Source organism: Condylostylus longicornis, unplaced genomic scaffold (assembly GCF_029603195.1).
Source record: "Condylostylus longicornis isolate FDR11 unplaced genomic scaffold, ASM2960319v2 ptg000105l, whole genome shotgun sequence".
NCBI lineage: Eukaryota > Metazoa > Arthropoda > Insecta > Diptera > Dolichopodidae > Condylostylus > Condylostylus longicornis.
This window is the reverse complement of record NW_026578073.1, coordinates 610,200-626,789: the sequence shown is the minus strand read 5'-3', so window position 1 is coordinate 626,789 and position 16,590 is coordinate 610,200. Positions and strand designations below refer to the sequence as shown.

Genomic DNA, 16,590 nt, shown 5'->3' with positions numbered 1-16,590 from the left:
ATTTAGATATTTTAAAAGAAAATTTAAAGAATTGTGTTGAGAAATTAGGTTTTCAGACAGAATATTGCTTTCAGCATGACAATGACCCTAAGCATACCGCTGAAATTGTGAAGCTGTGGCTATTGATCCTGTAGTATTAATCCTGTAGAATATTCATTAGATTTGTTAGAGCGTAAAATCCGTAAAAGATTCATACGTTCTAAAGGCTACGAGAAGTTTTAGCGATAAAAGGCTAGCCAACTTCATACTAATATTCCGAATTTATTCACATTGGTTTAAAAATTCAGATGCTGTACGCAGACTTTTTCTGCTCGTTTTTCGTATGAAATTTTGTTTTTGTTTGTTTTTTTGTTATTGTTTTTTTTTATAAAATGAAATGTTACATTTTGAAAAATTATATTCTATAAAAATCAAAAAAAAAAATTGGAATATCTAAACAACATAATTGATCCTTTTTTAAAGCAAAATATATAGGAACATTTAATATGATTTAAGTACCCTTCACGAAGTGCAGGGTATATAAAATGTCAGTTCATGACTTTAAAACAAATTTCATAGACAACAATATTAAAAAAAAAAGTTTTTCCTATTAATCTGCATATACTATTTTTTGTGATGTTACCTTATATGAAAAAGAAACGCAAGTCCCTTTAGAAGTAGCCGCACTTTTTCATACCTCAGATATAGCTGATTTGTATGAGTAGTATAAATTTAATATTTTAATTTATATTTGAGTAGTAATTATTTAATATAAGTAGTAGTTTATATGAGTACAAAAGCAAAACTGAAAAAGCCAAATATGAGTACAAAAGCAAAACTGAAATTTTTGGACATTTTTGAAATTGATAACCTTCTTCAAGCTATTGTTGAGTTCCATATTAAAACTATGTCAGTTTAATGTAGAAGTAATGTAAATACATTTTCTTACCCTTTCAAAGTTTGGGTTAACCGCTAAAGAAAAACAGTCAAATTTCGCTTATGTGCACAAGGAATAGGAGGCCAAAGTGATTTTAAAATAAAAATTAAAGAAGTTAAAAATAAAATACGTTTATTGTTATTATTGTTTACTTTTAAAATTAAAAAACATAAACATGAAAATAAACAATATACGAAATGGATTAACGTAAATAAAATATATACTTATGAATAAAGAAATGTAGAATTAGTAATATGTAATTAGATTCATTCTGCAGTTTTTTGAACAAGAAATAAAGATTGACCCTGTAGAAGCAAACTATTTCTTACTCAGAACCGAGTATTTTTTTTCCTAATATATATTTCGTGCACTACATACGTAATTTATCAAAGTTTTAGATAGATACTCTAGCACCATTCACATTTAACTTTGGTGGATTTGCTAAATTTTTATTTGTCAAATTCGCATGTACAGATTCACTTTCTTTTAGCTTTATATTTCATTTATTTGTCCATTTACTTACATCATTACTTGCTAGTTGTCATTTTGTCGATTTTTCAACATTAAGTCCTTCTTCCAATTCTATTGTATCGTACGCCAATGTAGCCACAGTTATATACCCCAATTCTGGAAAAGCTCTTCTATAAAGTACGTATAATATAGGATCTAAAATATCGTCCTGGGGCTTATCTGCTCAAATTTCTTTAAGCGTCAGTCTTGTTAACAACAATTTTTCAAAAAGTTTTGATATCGTTTTGTATCTGTTTTTTTTATTACGATAACTTCTACTACTTTCCAAGCATTAGCACCTAAGGTTTACTACTGCACTCATCAATTTTTTTTCAAAAATATTAATTCAATTCTCTTATTATTTCAGCAGTAATAACAATAAAACGTGGGTTTTTATTTGATTCAGGCGGTTTTATTGCTTATCAAATTTCCTTTGTGTAAATGGATCTATAGTGTTTTCACCCATTACAAAATTGTGTACTAAACAAGCATTAGAACTTATTTCATTTACCTGAAAATTTTTTTCTAAATGGAAGGGTTTTCTAAGTACTTTTCGTTATCTTCGATAGCGATTAGTTTGTTTTCTTAATTACCGATAAGCTTTTTAAATAATTTTTCAGTATCATACTGATTTTAAATTTTTCTTTAGAAATTTATTCACAATCGTTTCATTGGGTGGGTGACGGGACTTTTACCACTTAGGTCTCAACCTTCTTTTTTGTACTAATCAGTTATATACTTAAAATAATTAGTTATATACTTAAAATAATTAGTTGATCCGGGATTTGTTGGCATCTTTAAACCAAATAGTAGGATTCAGCCCCTGCTTGGCAAAATTTCCCTACATGTTTAACATATGGAACCTCTCGCATTGAGGACTGGCCTCCTAGGACCTAGTTTTTGCTTTTTCTATATATTTTATTTATGTATGGCTTTGGTGTAATTGAATGACAACAAGAAGAAGAAAACTTTGTTGTAGTATTTATGTAATTTTCTCGATTGAGTGAAGATCTCAATTTAGTGTTGTTCAGATCTCTCTAATTTAGTGTTCTTTACTTCCAATAGCGATTCCATTTCTGCTAAAGTTTTGACTTATATCTTCTTCGAGTTTCTTTTGGTTTTAAGAACTCAATCAGTTTCTTTAACTAATTCCTCCTCTTCGGTTTCGTATACTGCGGCTATTTGAAACAGTAGTTTCCCCATAGAGAAACATTCAGCCTAGGTCTCGAAGACAACCGTTGTCTCTGATCCCACTTGGGTAGATATCCCTACCGGATTTATATTCGTTTTATTGGACATTTTATACTGTTTTAATATACGTATTAACCTAAGCCAAAAAAGGTAAGAAACCTTGGCGTTCCTCTCGGATGAGACGCAGACCAGGTTGTCGTCCATTCTAGATCAAACGCATCTGGATTTTTTAGACTCTTACCACAAGCATGCCTACTGTGAGTATTTCTACTTCCTAAACCACTAGATGTTTTAAGTAAAAATAAAAAAAATTTAGGGCAAGTCATTTAACAAATTTAAAATTTAGTTAAGTTATAAATTTAGTGTAAAGGTAGGTTAAGCCAGGTGTACGATTTTTATATGAATATATTACATATAAATAGATTAAATATAAATTGATTATGTTTTTTATGGTTGTCTTAATTAGAAGAAAACCAGATTTTATAAAGTGTATAAATTAACAAATGTAAATATTTGCTTCCAAATAAAAAGGAATTTTTTTATGATACATTAAAAATTTTACATCACTATTACGGAAATATAAGAACATTTTTAATGAACATTTCTGAGTTCCCCTATACTTAGCAGATAAAAGAAGAGAAACAAAACGTAATCAAGAATTTTCAAATGTCAAAAACCCATTTTTTAGTACATGTTAAATTTATTTGTACCGTTTTACCCTTAATACTTATATACAAATTCATTCAATTTGCTATTCTGCAACGTCTTAACCAAGTTTCTAAAAGTGCAAATGTAAGTCGAATTATTCAAATGAAGAACTTTCACAAAGCAAATATAAATCAATTTCATAAAATTTTCTTGTTTGAGCTAATTTTATTTCAAAATTATAATAGCAGCGAACTTATACATATATAAAGATAAAATCCTTTAAACAGGTTTCAGCTTCCAGCACAGCACTCCCAGATTTTTAGTGTCTCTTAAAACTAACGAAATTCGACTTTTTTGAACGTTGCTTTCATACTCCTGCTAAACAGTTAATGCGATTATATTATATACAGGGTGATTCAATAAAGAGTACAATATTATATATCATTGTTTAAGGCATCAAAAATGGGTAAAATTTTTGTTTGGAACTAGTTGTCAAAACTCAACCTAAGTAGTAAATAATGAAAGAAGTACATATGTAATTTAATTTTTAGAAGGACAGATCCCAATCCTTGCCCAAAAAGTGTGGTGCCTAAAAACGATGCTACTATTAGGAATTTCTGTAAAATGAGACCAAATCTATTCAATAATTTCTCAATATATTTCCGGAACATAACGAATAGTAAATATTCTAATAAATTTAAACAAACGCATTTGAAACATATAATCGCATAAATGAAGCGTTGTGTTTATTTTGTTACTGAATATTTTTACATTTGATCAAAAGTATTACTTCTTTATTGTAGAAATGCGAATCAATTTAAAAAATAACTTTAATTCACAAAATTTTGTTTGTAGTAGTAGTAGTAGTAGTTACCCACGTAAAGCCCCCAACATGTAAAAGAACCCAATGTACAACAACCCCAAAAACTACCTGCCTACCCTCTTGACAAATCTTCAAAACCGCGCCAAAGACTCCCCGGACAAGTACTCCATTTTCTTTATTTGCGTGTCCACTACTGGATGTTAGCGTCTTAAAATAATGTTACAAAATATAATATACAATCTGAATATATAATATACTGGAATATATCAAATCATCAACTGTTCCGATTCCCGTCCAATTCAGTACAGGTTCTCGAGGCCATCATAAAGCAAGGCTCTCAAGTAGCGCCTCCTCTTCCATGAAGAGGAGAATTCATTTGCAGAATTTCATTTTCCAGAAAGAAAATGATCCACATTCTCCATCTGTCGTAGCGACTCCAAGCCTTTTGGATATTTTCTCAAAGAGACAATACCCCGTCAGCACCCAACAACGCTTAGGCCCTCTTTTCATCCGTACAAGGCCACATCATATTAAAAATGTGCTGTTATCATAATTATTATATATTATTTCAAAATATCATAATTATTATACTTTCAGCGGTAAACGATTTTACTAATATGGTTGCTATAATTCGTTAATCAAATAAGTATTCGAAAATACTTACTCGAAAATCTATCGATATTTCAAAAAATTACATTTGAAATTTTGAAAAAGTAGGCAAAGTGAATAGGGTAGTCACAGCTCTGATACAAAAAAAAAAACAATTTAATACATAACCACTGTCCTGGTTAGGATAAGGCCTCCGTGCAGAGAGGGTAAATCTCATTTTCCTTTCATGTTTTGAAAATCGTGTTTTGAAATGTATAGAATTTATATGAAAAAAAAATTATCACCATTCTTCTATGTTTTAAGTTGTTCACATCTTAAAATACTTAAAAATTTTTTTATACAAATAAATTTTAGAGTCTTATTTTGAAGTTTGCAAAAAAAATTGTCTAAAGTTTGTTCAAAAAGTTTGCATTTAAAATAAATTTTATTAAAAATACAAATGTGTATTTTCCAAAATTTATAGAATATCAATCGATACATTTCAAATGGTACTAAGTTAGTTAATGAAAGAAAAATCAAAATAAATTTTGAATTTTGAAATTTTCATATAATAAATTCACCAACCTCTAAGCATATTTTCCTTTTACTACAAAACTTTACTGAAAACATCTTTATATCCAAGGCATAAGGAAAACATGTTTATATCCGAGATTAGGTATTTAAAATAATCAGTGCTCACTTAGGATTAATACAAATTATCTTCGACAAGTCAAAACTTTGATACCTGCCAAAATAGTATTTTTGATAAAAAAAAAATACGTTCCACAATTGCAGAATGTCCAAATTTCTAAGACATAGTTAAAATTTTGTTTAAACACAAAATTATTCCGAGTTTGAAAAATATTTATTTATTTATGTTTAGCTCAAACATTTTACATAACTTAAAATTAAGGAATGCATATACTGATACATATTTTTTAGACAGAACAAATTTTTGACTTAAAAATTAAATTTAAAAATTATACAAAATAAAACTTATTAGTAATAATATTCCATCAAATATGAATACAAAGAATGAAAAGCTAGAAAACAAACAAGAATTTGTTAAAATAAAGAAAAGGGCTATACTTAACTATAAGTAAATAGAAGCTTTTTCATCGTGTCTTTCTCCATTATTGGATCAACTCGACTAAGAGCTTGGCCATTCAAAATATAGTTTGTAAAAAACGGCCGTTTTTGCCTAGAGTAGCACATTTATGCATGTTTACTTACATTGATTTTTAGGTTGTTACTTGAGCACCAGCCGTAGAAACCACTAAAATTATTCTGAAGACACAACGCATCATTTGTAAAGCTTATTTTTTTTTAAATTTTCATGTCATCAGCATATATGCGTGCGTTAGCATGGAAACAACATCATTAATTGAAATTATGAATACCAGTGGATCTAAGTCAGGTTGGCTAAGCAAAAATGGTTAAAAGAACAAAGTGATGAAATTGAAAAACTTCAACGTATTCATGATAATTTCAATCTCCATAAAAAGGTTAAAGAAATGTCTGGAATATATAAAAGATCAAGTCCATCCGCACTAACTAATAATGGTCCAATAATTGTTGATAAGGTGGAGAAAAAAGTGATCTGGGAGAAGTATATTGAAAATTTGTTTGCTGATCCAACTAGACCAACCAATAGTTCAGACCGGCCTACAGCAAGGACTGGCTGTTCCATTACAAAACAAGTAATTATAGCCGCCATTCGAGTTTCAAAAAACAACAAAGCGACAGCGTTAGAAGATGTTCCAGCTGAAATAATCAAGTTGATTGATGACGAAAATTTAGTTTTGCTACATAGACTCTTTAACAATATATATAGGTGTCTACCCGGCAGAATGGCTTACCTCGACATTTATTCCGTTGCCAAAGAAAACCAAAGCCAAAACATGCGATGATCATCGCTTAATATGTTTAATGAGTCACACGCTTAAGATCTTCCTCAAGGTGATTTATAACCGTTTGTATCCGAAAGCAGAAAAATATATGGGTCGGGCACAATTCGATTTTAAGCAAGGTATGGATGTTAAGGAGGCTTTTTTGCACCCAGGTACTTGCACAGAATTGCTGCGATGTAAGAAAGGACGTATTTATGTGCTTTTTGGACTACGAAAAAGCTTTTGATAGGGTCCAGCACAAAAAACTTATGAACATATTGAGCATGATTGAAGTGGAAGAAAAAACTCTACGATGCATTGAAAATTTGTACTGGCATCAAAGGGTGAATGTACAAACAGACGATGGCTTAACGAATAGTGTAAATATTAAACGATGATTCTGACAAGGTTGTTTACTGTCACCGTTTCTTTTCAACTTGTATGCAGAGACCATATTTTGTGAAGCATTGGAGTTGGTTAATGTTGGAATCAAAGTAAATGGTGTATATATTAATAACATCTGATACGCTGATGATACCAAACTATTAGCAGATAACATAAACGATCTTCAATATTTGGTGGATATAATAAATCAACACAGCAAAAATTACGGCCTAAAAATGAATGTAAACAAAATTAAATTCATGATAATTAGCCGAGACGGGACACCATATCAAACGGCAATAATTAACATAGATAACATTCCTGTGGAACGCGTTACCAGCTTTATATATCTCGGGTGCTGGTTGACGGAAAAATGGACCTGCGAGCAAGAAATACTGTGCCGAATCGAGATTGCAAGAAGTGCATTTTGCAAGTTCGAAAAGGTTTTATGCTGCAGAGATTTAAATCTAGGATTACGTTTACGCTTCATGAAATGTTACATTTGGTCTATTTTATTATATGGCGTTGAGTCCTGGACGTTGAAGGTCCCGCAAATGAACAAATTGGAGGCTTTCGAAATGTGGCTATATCGACGAATGTTAAAAATTTCGTATGTGGATCATGTTAGGAACATTTAAGTCCTGCAACGCATCAAAACTCAACGAGAACTATTATCAAATGTAAAAAGAGGAAAAACGGCGTATTTTGGACAAATAATACTGATTGTGGATTTGTAGATTTGTACAACGGGGTAACAATGCACCGCGACCACGTGTAAGGATCTATTGTGCGCCCCCATCCTAGTGCGGGGCATGCCCTACAACACACGCTCCAGACCCACCCTCCTGATGAACTCAAGCAACTTTTGAGGACCAGAAGACCGTAACTCCACCGCTGTTAGAGCAAAGCCTCCCAGCACCTCCATCCTCCTACGAGCAAGAGCATCACACTCCCCCAGGAGGTACACTGAGGTCTCTCCATACCCCCACAAAACCTGCAAGCATCCTCATTTTCCAGGCCCAGCCGACTGAGGTGTTCCCTAAGCCTGCAGTGACCCGTCAAAATGCCAGTGAGAACTCTCACCTGGTTCTTGCCCATCCTTATAATTTTCTTAAATCGCTTCTGGTCATAATCTCGCAGGAGCTCTTTGGCTTGCCGCAGCCCCGGAAAACTTCTCCAGCGCTCCGACCGCCTTCTTTCTGATTCCTTCCTTAATTCCCAACGAATAGTATGGCCCAAGAAGAGGTGTATTTGCCCCCTTCCTTGCAAGCGCATCAGCGGCCTCATTTTCTTCCACGCCCACATGGCCCGGCACCCAACACAGTGTGACCCGGTTGCATCTGCCTAACTCATTGAGCTTCTCAAGCCAGCCCCATACTGCCGCGAAGGATACTGAAAACTAGTTCAGCGCTCCGATCGTAGCTCGGCTATCCGACATAATCATTATTTCTTGTCCCCGATACCCCCTTTCTAGACTGAACCGCACGCATATTTCAATGGCGTGCAACTCAGCCCGAAACACACTCGGAAAAGTTCCCATGGATTCAGAGAATTTGGTCCTTGGCCCAAATACCCCCGCACCCGTCCCAATACTGGTCTTTGACCCATCTGCGGACCATCTAATAACGTGTGTTCCACCTGGAGGCCCGAAAAATCACGCTTCCATTCCCTTCTGTTACTCAGCAACGAGGCAAAATTTTTCGCGAAGCTGTACCTCCTTACCATGTCGTCTCTAGGCATCGGCAGCTTTCGCTGCCATCTCCACAACAAGGTGCAAGGGGGTCAGTCCCAAAATCACCTCCATTGCCGCCGTTGGACAAGTCCTCATAGCCCTTCTTGACCATGCTACAGCTCCGTAAGTTAGGAGCGGCACAGCCATCATGGTATACATCCACCACATGATAGACGGGGAGCAGCCCGGCGACCTGCTCGAGATGGCCCTGCAAACCATAAGTGCCCGAATTTTCCGTGTACACAAAGCTTCCTCGTGACTTCGCCAAAGAAGCTTGGAATCAAACACCACTCCTAAGTATTTGACCTCCGATTTTCTCTCTACAGCCGCTCTGCACACGTATATTGTGCGCCGATGCTCCAGCTTCCTTCTCTTAGTGAAAGGCACCAGGGCCGTCTTGTTAGGGTTAAGCCTGAGGACCACAGTATCACACCAGGCCCGGGCTACTCGTAATCCCCTTTGGATTATATCACAAAGAGTTCCGTCAAGCTTACTTCTAGCGATGATGACTATATCATCGGCATAAGCCTGGACGCCAATTTCCTGACGAAGCAGCTCATCAAGGAGTTCATCCACCACCAAACTCCACATTAGTGGGGACAGAACCCCACTCTGTGGGCTTCCCTTGGCCACGCGCATTCTTAGGGTGCTCTGCTCCACAGCAGTCTCTGCTACTCTCATAGCCAACATATTGGACATACATAGAGAGTGCTATCATCCACGTCTCTACGCCTCAGGGTGGCCGCAATCGCCTTATGAGAAGTGTTGTCGAAAGCCCCCTCGATATCCAGGAACGCGCATAGCGCCACCTCTCCCTGCTCTATTGTGCTTTCTAGGGTACTGGCAAGGCGAAACAGAGCGGTCTCTGTCGACCTCCCCGCCCGATACGCATGCTGGCAATCGCTCAGCGGCCTCCTCGCCAACACACCCGTCCGGACATAGTTATCAACCATTTTCTCCATCGTCTTCAATAAGAACGACGCTAATCGGTCTGAATGACTTGGGCACCATGTCCCTTCTTCCCACTTTGAGAATAAAAACAACCCTAGTCACCCGCCTGGACTCGGAAATGTATCCGAGAGCCAAGCTACTCCTAAATATTCTTATTTAGAAAGGCATAATTGGCTCCAGCCCGTGTTGCAGAAGTGCTGGTGAAATCCCATCCACTCCCGAGGCTTGAAGGGCTGGAAAGTGCCAACAGCCCACCTTATCCTTTCCTCCGTAATTATGCGCGCAGCTCTCCGCCAATCCTCAGGACGTGGTGTCCTGCATTCCCACGCCACGGATCCGACATACGGAGTACTGCCAGCGAAATGCGCCTTCAGGAGGAGAAGAGCCCTTTGCTCCTCGTTATCCGTGTAGCCGCTATCCGGCCTCCTTAAAGAAGCAGTCACTGGCACCATGTCTCTAGCCAGGGCCCTGTGCAGCCTCGCAGCCGCCGGCGTCTCCGCTATGCTCCCGCAGAATAATCTAAAGCTTCCGCGCTTAGCCCTGCGGATCTCCTTGATGTAGGCTGTCAAGTTCATCTTGTACTCTTCCCAAGTACCCTCTCGCTTAGCTTTATTGAAAATCCTGCAAACCCCGACCGTCAAGTTTTCCAATCGCGGGGTCCACCAAGGTGCATCTGTGAAATCCCTTGGCACACCAAGCGGGCAGTTTGATTCAAAAGCTTCGATCATAACTTCCCTGAGCTCCTCCACAGCCCTTTCCAACACCAGGGGATGCCTGGCCACAGTTCTAACCGAGGCGCCCGACAATTTTGCCTCCAGGTCCCTTCTGTATCCCTCCCAGTTTGCCCCCCTTGGATTTCTGAAGGAAGATTTCTCCTCCGTTAACCCACCAAGACTAGGATTCTATGATCTGACATAGAAACCTCCCCCGATACCTTCCAGTCGCGTACCCAAAACCAACCCCGTTCTTTCGGGCTGCCCCATTCTGAGCCCGTGTACAGGGATTTTCCCGAACCGGTACCGCAGAATGTGACCGCCCCGCCAGATGGCTTCCGCGGAAGAGTTATCGACCCCTATTCGGAGAACCTTTCCGCCACCGTTCTGGAGTTGCCCCATCAGCTTCCACACCCGGGTGTGTATTCCCCCCTTTTGGGCCTGGAAGATGGCCAGCGTTTTTTCCTAGGCTTGGCCCCCGCTCCTGGGGACGAAGACAGTGATTACACAAGACTTAGGGATGTCATCTCCCTTCCTTGCCATCAATTCTGGTCCGCTCCATGTACCAAGAACTGACACTCGCTTGATCAGCCATTCAGCTGTCTCCTCATCTGCACAATCGACGAGTACCATCCCGGGCCTTAAGTGTATTCCTTCAAATTGGATGATGTTATCCCAGCCCTTGGCTACCTCGTCGATTGTCGCCTTCTCCAGCTGGGTGAGCTCCTGCTGGGTCAGCATTATGGAGGGATATTCCCTCGACAGAACTGCCACCTTCACAATTTTGGCGGCCGTGGTATAGCTAGTGCCCGGTTCCGTTTTCGAGGTGGAAGGTATGAGGTGCATTCCCATATTCCTTCTTTCAGCCGTCTTCCTTATTTTGGCCTGCTCTTCTTGGGGTGTCAAGGATTCAAGTCCACTCTTACCCCCCGGTGCCAGTGGAGGTACGTCTTCAATAGGCCTCTTCGTTTCTTCCGCCAGTTTCCTAGCCGCATCAGGTGATTTTCCCTGCTCCAGGAAGCGCAGGTACCATCTGACAACTGCATCGCTGAGTCCTCGTCTCCTCGGATCATCCAAGCCTCCAGTTTGACCCAGTGATGGCAGATAGGAGGGCTTCTCCCTTCTGGCCCCACGGTGCATCTCGGAAGACTTGCCCCCAACATCGATAGCCTGCGAGGATGCGGAGGGCTTATTCCGACTTTCCTCCATGCCATTCCTCCCTTTTTCGTTATTGCAAGGGGTATCACGGAGGTTAGTCTCTATTTCCCTTGCAACCGTCTCCTTTTTTATTATGTCCGGTTGCTCCCGGACCATGACGGTGTTTTCCCGTTGTATCGATTTTTCTATTTTTTTTGTTTTGTTCCTTCCATTCATGTTTTGGTCCCACGAATAGCTAGGGAAAGGGTAGTCCGCTATGCCAGAGCCCCGCATGACGTAGTAAGGTCAAAAATACTCTCTGAGGTGAGCCGGTATCAGAGAGACTCCGTTCGCGGTAGCCAGTATACCCCCCGGCTACCAACTAGTCCACCAACGGGTCGTGTAACACCATTGGATTGGGCGGGGGGGGGGGGGGACTTATTGAAGGTAAGCTTACGCCGTTACTTCATGCCCAAGAGATTCTCTTGGTTTTCAGGTCTCACTTTCGACCTTGTCGGTATGGTTACACCTGCCAGACACCGCAGAGTCGTGATATCCGGCGACATCGCTCTTAAGATCATTGACTCTACTTCAGCTCCTTCACCATGCAAGGTGGAATCCCATCGAAGGAGATATAATACTGATAGTTCAAGGGAGAATTGAAGGCAACAGAGGTATTGGAAGAAAACAGTATAATATATAATATAATACTGACAGTTCAAGGGAGAATTGAAGGCAACAGAGGTATTGGAAGAAAACAGTTATCATGGTTGAGAAACATCAGGAATGGGACTGGCATTTCCAACATAGGCGACTTAATCCATGTGGCGACGAACCATGAAGAGTACAATAACATCGTTGCAAGAATATAACAACAACAGCAATCGCCAACGACATATGACCGCTAACATCCAGAAGTGGATATGCACATTAGAGAGAGGGTACACCAGAATTAGACGACAGAGGCAAGAAAATTGCTGAACGAAAGAGGACTCTGTAAGTCCTGTCAGATAGATATCACTATATCCAGGCTAAGAAGTTGTTAGCGAATCCTAAGAGCTTCAATTTTAAAATAATAATTTCATGTGGTAGTATGTCAAAGGCTTTGTTAAAGTCTGTATAAATTACTTCCGTCTAATACCCATTTCCCATATTATTTGAGGAAACTGTCGTGGCTTCAACTAGTCACCGTGGACTTCTTTTTCAAGAAGCCATGCTAACGCGCACTAATGAATGGCATACAATGGAAATAAATATTGTCATATACCATCAACTCAAAAACCTTAGGAATTGCTGATAGTTTAGCTATAGAACGATAGTTTGACACGTCATTTTTATTGTTTTTCTTATGGATTAGCCTAATGAAAGCTTCTTTCCAGACGGGAAAATGCCCGAAGAATAAGACTTATTAAAAATTACGGTTAAGATGGGCACGCACTTGCTTAAAATAATCTCAGGAACTCCATCTGGTCCAGGAGAAGGACTTGAATCCAAATTGCAAAGATATTTTTCCACCGCAAAAGAGTTCGTGACAAAATTGGTAAATGTAGTTTTAGGACAGTTATCAATGTGCCGAAAGTTGTCGACATTTAATTGAAAAGATGAAAAAGAGTAAGATTCGGCGAAAAAGTTACGAAAAAATTCGGAAATAATTTGTAAATTATTACTTGTATTCCCGCCGAATTTCAAGAAGGTTGGATAACTATCACTTTTCCTCTTATGGTTTATGAACTTGCAAAAGACTTTGGGATTACGTATTAAGTTATCCGAAGTTTTATAATATAGTAGTCGTAACGTTCTTCTGTTGTTAATTTAAATTAGCAACAAATTTAATCATACGAAAATCGGAAATTATCACAGTCCCTGTCGCCTTTAGTGGAGAGATATTTGCGCCACAGCTTATTCTTTTTGTTGCTAAGTACCCTCAACTCTTGTGAAAATAATGGAGGGCCAGAGCTAGTATCTTTAGTTTTCAACACAGGAATAAACAAATAAAATGCAGCTAAAATGATTGCGTAAAACTTACCCGTCATAGGCTCAATATCAGTAAAGTTAAATACTGAAGAGAAGTCGTAAGTAGAAAAGAAATCATTCAGCAATACGAAATTCGCCCTTTTAAAATCAAAACGATAGAAATGCAATAAGAGAAAGATATCGGAGGATGAAAGATATCAAAGTTAACCAACTGATCCGGGACAGTTATAGGTAAACAATTGTATCAATTGGAAGTAAAGATTAGATCCATTTGCCTCGATCGATGGTTTTGTTATTGACGAAATTTGTTGCAAATTATTTAGATGAAAGGTATCTATAAAGTGCAATTCCAACTCACTAGAACACTCAATTGAAATCAAAATGGTTCCTCATCATGAGTCATCCATCTAATTTTGGGGAGATTAAAATCTCCAAAAACAAAAAAACTCATCCTCAGGGTTAAAAGAATTGCATAAATAATCAATTGGCGAAGAAAATTTCACATATAACTCGTTATTTGAGTTAGGCGGTATATAGCAATTGACTACGAAAAGCGTTTTGGATTTTAGCTCAATTTAAACTGCGATGATTTCAAAGTCATCGGAGTCTTGAATGTCAATAATACTAACTGATTACGAGTTTTTAACGGCGATTAATACCCCACCTCTCTTTGGTATGTGTCCCTGCAAGAGAAGTGCATGTCGGTCCTTTCTAAAAACAGAAAATGAGGAATCGAATAATTCAAGATTATTAATGAAGGGGGACAACCAAGTTTCCGTTAGAACATAAATATCACAGTCAAGAAGAGAAGAGTTGAGCAGGACGGTGTTAGTTTTAGTCCTAAGTCCACGGACGTTTTGATAGTACAAAGAAAGTTGTTTCACAGTCGTTGTCATACTATTTCCAAAACCAGTTAATTGCACCAAGTTATTGTTGTTACGAAAGCTACTTGAACCATCTAGACGATTGGGCTGAGGTCGTCGGAAAAAACTTATTGTTTGCTTTCCTCATCCTCTGCAAATAATCAATCCATTTACTTTTCATATGGTTCCTAAATGTTTGTAAATCTTTATCGACACTAGCGGCAGATATGATTAAAGTGTCATGAAATTTTTTGAATTAGCTATATAAAATAGTATAGTCAGACGGAAGGCCCTCACTTTCAATAAAAACCTGAACACCTAATCTAGTTTTACCATCGTGGTGGACATTCTCCGCCGCGTCGTGAAGATATGCCAAGTACAATTTAACATTCTCATATACAGCCCGATCTTTGAAGCGTGATAGTACATAAGTACTATCGCCATCTTCAACGGACTTTATAGCATAGAAAGCGGATATCATAGGATAGAAATAATAATTTATAACTATTGGATACATTTTTGTGTATACATATAACTAATAACATTTAACCAATAAATCTGCAAAATAAAATTTTTAATTATTAAATATTTTTAATTATTAGCTATAATTATGCAAAAAACTATTTTTAAGATTTTAGGTTAGAAGAGGCTATAAAGGAGCAATTTAATTGTTCATTTCTCTTATTTTATATGCAAACAAAAATAAAAAAATATTAAGCAAACAGACTTACTTCTTCAAAAGTTTTTTTCAAACTAAAAAATAATTTCTATAGAAAGTAAATTCAGGAAAAACATACGAATTGTATCGAAGTTAACCCGATTTAAGTAGTTCGGAAAATTTTTTGAATGCGGTGGCCTGATCCTTACCTGGGAAGTGGTGTAGTAATTATAATAGTAAATACATTTTTCAGAAATTTAAATTTTATTTGATATTTTAACATTTTCAATTTATGAAATGAACGAAAATATGTTTTCATTGAGTACCGATTTCTTTTATTGTGGTGAGAATACCAGTAGCTAAAACGAGGGAACTGCAAATATTGACAGCATTCGATGATATATGTATGTGTAGGAGATCAATAAAATCCATCGGAGTTATCAGAAGGTTCATTTGAGTTCACAAAGCGTTCAACTCCGCCGCAAAGTTCACCCACATTTCATTCAAAATATTTTTATATGTCATTAGTTCTACAAATTTCGGGAACTGCTTTCGATTTTTTTGTTAAACTAAAAATTTATACGATTACTTTTGTTTCGCCATAAAAGAAAATAGGTGTATTACCTGCAATAAATGCTATATAGATATTATTTATTAAAAAAACAGTCTTTTTCATTACAATTACCTTGTTATAGGTATTTAAAAATTATAAATGTTTTACCGCTTTTTCACAATAGCCTCAACATCATAAAAACTATTAACACAAAATTTTGAAATTTTTCACATACAATTCGTCTAGTTTTGACATTTCTGTCGAAATAATTTTTATCATATCATTTAGCAATTCGAGCACAATGACAATAGCTTCTCGTGCCATAATAAACCTATAAATTATCGATTGTCTGTTTTACTTTATATGAATGGTCTATCACTGTTACGATTATTAAAGAATTGACTACATTTACAGTTTTTATAATCACTTAGTTTAGGGTTTGGGATATAAAAAATTTATTTTCAGTGAGGTGGTACACAGCAGAAGATCTACTAAAACAAATTTTCGAATATTACAATTTGTTTTGCTTAGTTACTGATATCTAGAGTTTCTTAAATTATATTTTAATAAATTTAAAAAAAAAATGTATGTTTTCAAAGTAAGTATATAAGAATGTATTTATAAATAATTTTTGAATTTAATGTTAATGGTTCATACATATATAAAAAATTGTTTTTGATTATGTATGTACCTAAAAATTTGTAATCTTATACATATACATTTATACTTGTACGTATGTATTTATACTTGTACACACTGTGCATTCATATATATACATTGTATATACTTAAACATACATATAATTGTATGTATAAGTATATACAAACAAAAGACTTAAGATGGAAACTTCAAATGTAGAAAGATGATGCAATTTGCAGAATCTATGGTGATAATTATTATAATTTTTAATCTCTTTGTCAAATTTTCATATGTTTCTGTAATTAGTAACATAATTAAGTAAGAAATGATTCAAAAAGGCTTTAAATGCTTTAAATAGATGTGGTATTTAAAAACTTAAACAATTTTGGAAGTGCTGCTATTGCATACTTAGGTATGTACG

The 16,590-nt window shown here is 36.6% G+C and overlaps 2 protein-coding genes across 3 annotated transcripts in view; one reads left to right on the top strand and one right to left on the bottom strand.

Moving 5' to 3' along the window:
- Nucleotides 1-10,810: 10,810 nt before the first annotated feature.
- On the bottom strand, nucleotides 10,811-11,659 carry LOC129614169 (uncharacterized). Its single transcript, XM_055528587.1, has one exon. It carries the CDS (start codon nucleotides 11,657-11,659, stop codon nucleotides 10,811-10,813), a length of 849 nt encoding a protein of 282 aa, XP_055384562.1.
- A 4,290-nt stretch (nucleotides 11,660-15,949) lies between these two features.
- The window catches only part of LOC129614161 (uncharacterized), a 37,668-nt gene continuing 37,027 nt past the window's right edge, over nucleotides 15,950-16,590 (top strand). Inside the window, exon 1 of one of the 2 annotated variants that reach the window (XM_055528580.1) lies at nucleotides 15,950-16,128. In XM_055528580.1, the coding sequence (XP_055384555.1) occupies nucleotides 16,114-16,128 (15 nt within the window). In that variant the 5' untranslated portion in view covers nucleotides 15,950-16,113. The remainder of the gene's footprint in view (nucleotides 16,129-16,590) is intronic. The other variant, XM_055528579.1, reaches the window with a different exon arrangement.